General features: G+C 38.4%; 1 protein-coding gene across 1 annotated transcript in view; it reads left to right on the forward strand.

The window, feature by feature from the left end:
- The window catches only part of APLF (aprataxin and PNKP like factor), a 117,203-nt gene extending 107,906 nt beyond the window's left edge, over positions 1–9,297 (forward strand). Inside the window, exons 10-11 of the mRNA XM_053924157.2 lie at positions 7,962–7,988; positions 9,198–9,297. Of these exons, the coding sequence (XP_053780132.1) occupies positions 7,962–7,988; positions 9,198–9,244 (74 nt within the window). The 3' untranslated portion in view covers positions 9,245–9,297. The remainder of the gene's footprint in view (positions 1–7,961; positions 7,989–9,197) is intronic.

Here is a 9,297-nt window from a genome sequence, read left to right on the forward strand (position 1 = left end):
AAACCAAAAACATTCTAAAATGTTTTGCCGTCCAGCCTTGCTAGGGTATATTTTTGTTTATAATCCTTACATTTCTCTAGATTATTTTTTGTGGCAATATGTTATCTAACTTTATTTTTATTTGTTTTATTTTTTATTATTGAAATATATTTGACATACAACCTTGTGTAAACTTAAGGTGTGTAACATGTTAGTTTGAAACGTTTATATATTGTAATATGATTGCTATTGAAGTGATAATTCACACCTCTATCATGTTACATAATTATCCTTTCTTTTTAGTAGTTGGAATCATTAAGGTCTAGTCTCTTAGAAACTGTGATGATTAATACAGTATTGTTGTCTATATCACTATACCGTGCATTATTTGTTTTATTTTTTATTGAAATATATTTGACATATAACCTTGTATAAACTTAAGGTGTGTAACGTGTTAGTTTGAAACGTTTATATATTGTAATATGACTGTAATATGATATGATTGATATGATAAACCCTAGGGCTTATTTACTACTCCTATTTAGACAATTTCAAACACCTCTGCTATTCATCCACTCACTTTCTTAAGTACCTCTCTGTCAAGTGCTCCTCCCCTTGGTACGTTGAAAGCACAGGCAGTAAGCAGAAGCGCAGGAACTTGGGCCTAGATTTGTCTGGTTCCCAGGCACATGGTCTGTCCCAGACTTCATGCTGACCCTCTGGTACCTGAGAACGGGTGAGAACACTGATGATGGATAAATGTAACAGTCCTGTGGAAAGCATTTTAGGTTCTGAAACTCTTCAAAGTTGTTTTAAGCTCCTAAGTTTGGGTAATTTTTATATAGCGATCTATAATTAACATAATTCATGCTGAATTTGATTCCTCTAACCAACTCCCCAACTTTATTCAGCCTCCATTGCTGCCCAAGAAACTGACCCAGAGAGAGCAGGTGGCTCATGGGGACCTGTGTAGTCAGGATCCCACGAGAGGCAGAGTTCTCTTTAAATTCATCAGTGGAAATGCTGACTTTATTCTTCAGTCTCACATGTTTGACTAATAGAGTCCACTCCTCACAGATGGATCGACCCTCATTTGGCCACGAAATCAGGTTGCTGAGCCTGTGGGGCTGCAGGCTACACCCCAGTAAGCTGTGAACACGGGAGTTCAATGACTGCCCTGTGAGGGGAAGGCAGCCTTCAGGCCATTCCTTTGGTGAACGTGCCTGCTTTTCCACACAAAATTCCTCAACATGACTACTTAGGAGTAAGAGGGGTCCTGAGGAGCCTAACTCACGTGGGACCTCGAATCCACAGACCCCCACGACTCATCTGCTTTCTGTTTTTTATTTTCAGTGGAAGCTGAATGAGACTGAGGCTGTGGTGGTGAAAGGAAACAAATATTTATGGGTGTATTAATTATTGATTGCTGCCTAAAAATTACACAAAACAACAAGTACTTATTTCTTACCCAATTTCAGTGAGTCAGAAATCTAAGCATAGCTTAGCTGGGGGTTCTGGGTTAGGATCTCCCGCAGACTACATTAGTGTCATATGGGGCTGTAGTTATGTCAACATTCAGCTGGGGGGGACCCACTTCCAAGCTCATTCACAGGACTGGTGGCAGGCAGGCCTTAGGTCCTCACGGGCTATAGCCAGACACATCAGTCCCTTTGCACATGAGCTCGGCCATAGGGCAGCTCATGTGTGGCAGTTCTCTGAGTCCAGATCAAACGAGAGGGCATGAGAGTGTGCCCAAGATGGCACCACTGTCTTTTTAAACCTAATCTCAGAAGAGGCATATCATCACTTTCCCATGTTCTATTTGTTAGAAGTGAGACACCGTCCCCGCCCCTGTGCTCAAGGGGAGGGTATCACACAGGGAGTGAATACTAGCAGGCAGGGACCTTGGGGATCATCTTAGATGCTGCCTACCAAGACCCTTCTTGTTCTTTTTCAAAATTTTCATGGTTGTTTTTACAGATGAACTTTAGAATCAGTTTGTCAAGTTCAATAAGGAACGCTACTCAGATTTTGAATTGGAATGCACTAAATTTATAATTTAATTTGGGACGGCTAACATATTTACAAAATTCAGTCTCATCCAGAAACATACTCTCTCTTCCATCTTCCAATGCAAGCACCAAATTAGATGGTATCTCTAGGAATATCTCTAAATACTACAGCATCTCATGATTCTAGTCTTTGTAACCCGTTTCAGACTATATTAGTCAGCCTTTGCTGCACTAATGGTGCATTACTAACAACCCCAAAACTCAGTAGCTTAAATCACAAATGTTTATGTTTCATTCATGGGTCAATGGCTGTGGCTCTGCTTAATGCTGCTGGGGTGGGCTGGGCTTGGCCCCAACATGTGCGGAAGATCCAGGTCTGCTCTATCTTCTCATTTTGGGAGCAAGACTTTTCTCAGGTGGAAGGCAGGAGCTCAGAAAGTCAAGCCAAACCACACAAATGTCATATGGAGTATATTCATCTACATTCCGTTGGCTGAAGTAAATCACCTGACCAAGCCCAAAGTCATCGAGGAGGAGTTGGGCTAGTGGAGTTAGGAAGTATTCTCTGCCTGTAGCTGAGTATAAACAAGTAACTAACAAATAAGACAGTCAACTGCACAGACCCTATGGCTTAAGAGCTTTTAAGGGGCAGAGAGGGCAAGACATATATGTACATTGAATAAGTAATTGATTAAACTTACAATAATCAAAATCTAGCGACGTTTTATGAACAAGCACATTGCTTTTGTGTAGTGTTAGATAAACTACTTCCTTTTCCCGAAATGCCCTCCCCACCTCGGACTCGCCTTTTCTCCTTTCAAGATCTCCGTTGCCTGGTGTGGGGCTTTGCATAAATCAAGAAGTCAATAAATGTTTGTTGAATTTATTTTCCAATTTAACCTTTTCTTCTTGATGTGACTTCTAAAAAATGCAGCCTTTCAAAAAGCAGGATTTAAAAAATGACTCAACTGAACCGAGGACAGGAAAAAGAACAGCTCTTTGAATATAGCTGTTGATGGAGACGCAGACAACCTCGTCTGAGTCGAGAATTACAAACAAGAAAACAAAATGCCATCCTCTTGAAATCTTCTGTCATCTTTAAGAGCTGGTAACTTAGGCCCAAAGTAATTAAAGTCTACCTTTTTCATTCAGCCCATCTCTTTTGAGCTTAATTAATTTTCTCACTATTTTTATTTGGTATCTTTCCAGAATTGACAAGAAAATCTTACCACATTTTATTCTCTTGCTCTAAGACTTCCAGGGGTGAATCCTAGGTGTGTGTATAATGAAAATGTTCCTCAGATGATTCTGATGCAGAACTCATATTAAAAATCATCTTTATAGAATATGGGGACATCCATAATAGTGTCAACAATTAGAAAGGAAATTTTAAAAATCATCTTTTAGAGGTAACAAAATAAAACCCCAAGAAGCTTCTTAATCCATCCCCCACCAAACAAACCTGAGAGTTGGGAGGTCATGTTCAGCCCTGTATCTTGCCCTGTTCTCCAAATTAGTGCTTCATTTGCCCCACCAGAATGGGAAGGGAACACATATTAAGCCCTAGAAACATGAGCTGGAATCCTAGCTCTGCCATTTGCGGCCCGTGTGACTTTAGAACATTACTAAAAGGGTTTTTTCCAGTAGAAAATAGAATTCATGATAGGACCTAACTCAGAAAGTTGTTGGGAGGGTTAAGTGAAGAATGCATATACTACGGTGGCGCATTGGGAGGATTAAGTGAAGAATGCATATACTACGGTGGCGCGTGGTAGGTACTGGGTGAACATTGTCTGCCCCCTCAGGCAGGCCGTGGTGTCTGCACCCACAAAATGACTGGGCCAGGGAGGAATAAGCTGGCTTCTCCCTTTGAGAGCCAGTCTCCTCCACTTCCAGAAATAACGTGTGCCCCTCGGGCAAAGCCAGTGTGCATAAGTGGAATCTTGACTGTGAATGCCCCTGGCTCACTGAGAACCATTTAATGATCATTTTTGTTGTTGTTGGTATTGTTGTTTAACCTGAAAAGTCTGGGTGAAACTGAATAAATAAAAGATAACGGAATTTTTAAATTCTTTTTTTTTTTTTTTTTTTTAAAAATCCACTAACTACTTTTGCTGAAACTTTTCCAACGGATTACTCAAATTGGTGCCCTTTGAACTGATAGTTTGGGGTTTTTCATAGATGTTTTTTATAGAGCTGAGGAAGTTCCATCTATTCCTACTTTGCTGAGTATTTTTAAACATGAGAAAGTGTTAAAAGTGCTGGATTTTGTCAAATATTTTCTGCATGAATTGAGGTGATCATATGGTTTTTGCCCTTTATTCTATTAATATGGTGTGTTATTTATTTATTTATTTATTTATTTAAAAAATTATTTCAATCCTCACCTGAGGACATTTTTTCTTGCTGAGAGACAGAGGGACATCGGTGTGAGAGAGAAACATCAATTGGTTTCCTCTTGTAGGTGCCCTGACCAGGGATCGAATCCACAACCTTTTGTTTTATGGGGTGATGCTCCAACCAACTGAGCTGTATTGGCCAGAGTGCTGTGTTTTATTTATTGATTTTTATATATTGAATCAACATTCCAGACATAAATTTTATTGGGCCATGGTTTATAATCATCTTTATATGTTGCTGAATTTGACTTGCTACTATTTTGTTGAGGATTTTGCATCTATATTCATAAGGGATACTGGCCTATACTTTTCTTGTGATATCTTCGACTTACTTTTGTCTTCATCATGTTGACCTCATGAGTTAGGAAGTTTGGACTCTTTTTCTATTCTTTGAAAGATTTGAGGATTGGTATTCGTTCTTCTTTAAACATTAGATAGAAGTGAAGCCATCTGGCTCTGGGATTTTCTTTGTTGGAAGTTTTCTGATTACTACAGCAATCTCTATACCTATCTTAGGGCTCTTTAGATTTTCTATTTCTTGTTGAGTCAATTTTGGTAATTTGTATTTTTCTAGGAATTTATTCATTTCATGTAAGTTACCTAATTTTGGGAATAAAATGTAGTATTCTTTTATAATCCATTTTGTTTCAGTAAGGTTGGTAGTAAAGTACCCTCTTCCATCTTTGATTTTAGTAATTTTCATTCCTGATTTTAATAATTTTAATAATTTACTTTCTGATTTTAGTAATTTTCTCTTTTGTCTTGGTGAGTCTAGATAAAGGGTTGTCCATTTTGTGGATCGTTTTCAAATAACCAAATTTTATTTTATTGATTCTCTGTATTATATTTTTATTCTGTATTTTGTTTATCTTCATTATAATCTTTATTATTTTTGCCCTGATTTGTTCACTTCATGAGTTGGAGTCCAAAATATATACAAAAATATATATATATTTATATGTATTAAATATATATATATTTATGTATAATATATAAATATATATTTTTATTTATATGTATTAACTATATATTTATATATTAGATATATTTTATATATATATATTTTTTACTATTCAGAGTCAATATCACTGACCCTACATGTCAACCCCGCATGAGAATTTCCTGCTGTCGTCACAGCTCCCTCTCAGAATAAATCCAGCAACTCCCAAGATACTTTCGTATACAAAGCCCAGTTCCATGTGCTCTTGTGTAGCTAATGGGGTCAGAACTCAGATGTGACCCCTTGAGGCTGGAGGACTTCACACTGTTCCCTGACCTTGCTCCTCCAGGACGAGTGGCTGAGCTTTGTGGCTATCATTGCTTACACCGTTTAACCCAGAGACTCTCAACAGAATCCTCTCTTCTCTACTGTTGCCTCTAATATCAGAATGCATTTCTCTGTTGTAATGGGTCCAAAGGGCCAGTTCGGGTTGCTTCCTGGTCAGAGGTGTTACTGAGGCTGCTGTGTAGGACCTGGGGCTCCAACACACTGCCAAGGCTTTGCTCACAGACTCCTCATCATAAGTCAGAAAAGTAGAGGAGGGGCTGGCCACACAACCAGGGCCGTTCACTTCCACCCCTGGATCTTCGATACTGCCTCTTCATTCCTCCCTGCCACGTACCCCAGAATGTTCCTTCCGCAAGCCTAAGGCCCATTCACGTCCTGCCAGAGTATGACTAAGGTGCAGAATAACTGTACTGTGTCTTGTCCGCATGGGTTCTAAGAGACAATCTCCCCAGGGAAAATAGTCTGAGCTTGGAATCCTACCAAAGCGTGATTGTCCAGCCTTCCACCGGTTTCTTCAGTATACATCTGCACAGAAAGCATTCTCACACCGTGGGCACCATTAGAATGTGAATGAAGCTAATACTCTGCATTAGGTGGGTTTTTGAACATTTATGACTTTATAGTCTATTCTATTTATTAAAATATATATTAATAATGCTAATATCACATTACCAAATTATTTATAAGGTTATTTTAAGACACTCTGTATTTAGGAAAACATCTACATCAAACTGCTAATAAAGGGATTAGGGATAAAGGTGTTCATAATTTTTGGGTTTTATACTTAACATGGTTTGAAAAAATATAAAACAACACATGTTATTTTTATGATCACAAACAAAAATTAAAGACATTGAAAAAGTATATTTCATGCACTATGCCTAATTAAAAATTATATATCTCTATTATCTACATATCTATATGTCTATATCTATTCTTGTTCTTGAGAATAGTATTTATATATATATATACATACATGTATGTGTAAAAGCTCACATATACATATGTGTGTATCTGTGTGTGTGTATATATATATTTAGAGAGAGATAGAGAGAAAGCACAGGGGACAGGTGCAAGTGAGCATGGGCTCTGGACACACACCACACCCTGAGCATGGATGAGCTGATGTCTTCGACAGGGGAAAATGCTGGTTACGGAGCCAAGGAGTCCACGCGAAGGTGTGCTGTGCAAAGTGGTCCAACAGTGAAATGCTCAGCCTCTCTGACTCCATCTTGTCCAAGCCGGCTTTGTTCCCTGACCCTCAGGCTAATAGCTTCTGCTTAGTCTTGCATATAGACATGTTCATCATTACAGAAATTCTGCTTGTGGCTGGAATTTTATGAAAACAGTCCCTCCCATTTCCTTTTCCCTTGACATAAAAGAAGCCTGAACTCAGTATTTTGCCAAGATGGATTTGGGCTCCTGTCTTCTCAGTTGGTGCCCTCTCAATCAATAAACATTTTCTTAGTCTAAACTCTGATGTTTTGAGTTTCAACCTTTCAAAGCATCAGGCAACATGGCCTTTGGACCTGTACCAGTGGGTTTCTGTCTTAGCAACTTCAACTTTTCTCAAACCCTTCTTACTAAGAGGAGGCTTCCATTCCACTTTCCTACTTTACAGGAAGTCCTAGTCCTCTGTCTGTCTCAATATTCCACTCCTCTGATACCACCCCCCAGCTCTTTAGGTTAATTAACATTGAAAGCATTTTCATCAGCTCAGCTGTATCACTATAGTCTGGCTTTTGGCCAGTGATAAAAGTGCTTCTGGAGCTTTGCCATGTATACCACTTGCTTCCCACCCCCTAACACACACACACAACTTAAAAATGGTTCGAATAGAAGACACTTTTGTAACTTGTTCAATAAACACTGCAAAGGATTAATTACACATTTTTAGGTGTAATATGAGTTGAACCTTCTCCTGTGCATTTCTGTACAAGTACTGGGAGCACAGAACTCTGAGACTTTAATTGGAATGACGTCATCTTCCTGGCCCTGTGCTCGTGGCTGTTCTCCCGGCTGCAACTCAAGCAAATGTCAGGCAGACTTAAAATCCGAAGAGGAGAAAATGGTTGTGTGGAGTTGACTGAATCAACCAGTATTTGTTATAAAGCTGCTCTGGGGTGATGCTGTAAAGGTTGAAGGATCAAAGAAAGCTCAAGATACTTCGAAAGTTAGAGGGTTTATTTGAATTCTTAAATTAAGCCATTGATCCGATTTCAATTTTTGCAATTTGTGATCTTGGCTAATTTGACAGGCAAATGTTATCTCCTTTCTTTTCAGATGACATTTCTTTGATTACTGGTGAGGGTAAGCACTTTAAAATGCATTTTTATTGTCATTTGCTTTTCTTTTTGTGAATTGTCTGTGTGTATATTTTGCCCATTTTCTTTTGAGGTAATATTTTTCCTTATTACAGTGTAACAGTACCTCATATGTCACAGATCTTGACCTTTCGCTTGCAATATTTGTCATAAATATTGTTCCTGGTTTGACATTGATCGTTTAAGTTTGTTTATGATTTTTCAACTTTCAAATGTTTTAAACTTTAATGGAGAAAAATCTATCCATATTTTCCTTTGGATTATCTTCTATTGCTCTTTCCTTCTTTTTGGGGGGGTGGGGAGGGGGCTTAGTAAAGCCTTCACTATTCTGAAATCAGGTAAATTTCTATCCGTGTTTTCTTTCAGTTTTTACTTTTTTGAATTTAATTCTTTAATCCTTCCATATTTCATTTTAGAATATAGTGTGAGATAAAGATCTAAATTAATCATTTTCCCAATTAGTTAAATCTCCTATTCATTGTTATTGATTAACTCACCCTTTTCTCATTTAAAGCATTAAACAAGTAATAAAGATTCATTTTAAAAAATCAGATAAGAGAAATAATAGAAGTGAAAGAAAAAGCATTTATATTTTCTCTACACTCTGAGTTGAGTGTTAGAAATTTGCTTTGCATCTCCATTTCCTTCCATAGATGTCTGCATGTATTTCTCCTCCAAATACAGTCATATTGCAATACGGTTTTGTAACCTGACGTTTTTCCATTCAGTCATATATCATGACTATCTTTCCATATAAATCAATATACTTTTATAGCATTGTATCCTAATCAAATATAATGTACACTTAAAAAAATAAGTCCACCCAGCTGGATGAATGTTTACCAGATGAACACAGCCATGCAAGTAGCTACCAGATCAAGTAAAAGACTATTACTAGCGCCCCAGAAGCCCTTCGAATGGCTCTTTCCAGTCATCTCCCTTCCCAGCGTTCTCCTATCCTGATTCGTTACACAGCCCCATTTCTGATAGCAACACAGTATATTCCGATACATAAATATGTCATAAAAGGCTTGCAATGGGCTAAATTGTGTCCTCCCAAAAGTGATATTGAACTCTAACCCCCAGTACCTTCCCATGCAACCTTATTTGGAAATAGGATCTTTGCAGTTGTGACCAAGTTAAGATGGTCACCAGGATGGGCCCTGATCCATCATGACTAATGTCCTTATAACAGGGCAATGCCTCATGCAGACAGCGGCGCACAAGGAGAACACCCTGTGACGAGAGAGGCAGAGGTTGAAGTGACACGGCTGCAAGCTAAAGAACAGCAAAGA

Source organism: Desmodus rotundus, chromosome 5, assembly GCF_022682495.2.
Source record: "Desmodus rotundus isolate HL8 chromosome 5, HLdesRot8A.1, whole genome shotgun sequence".
Lineage (NCBI taxonomy): Eukaryota > Metazoa > Chordata > Mammalia > Chiroptera > Phyllostomidae > Desmodus > Desmodus rotundus.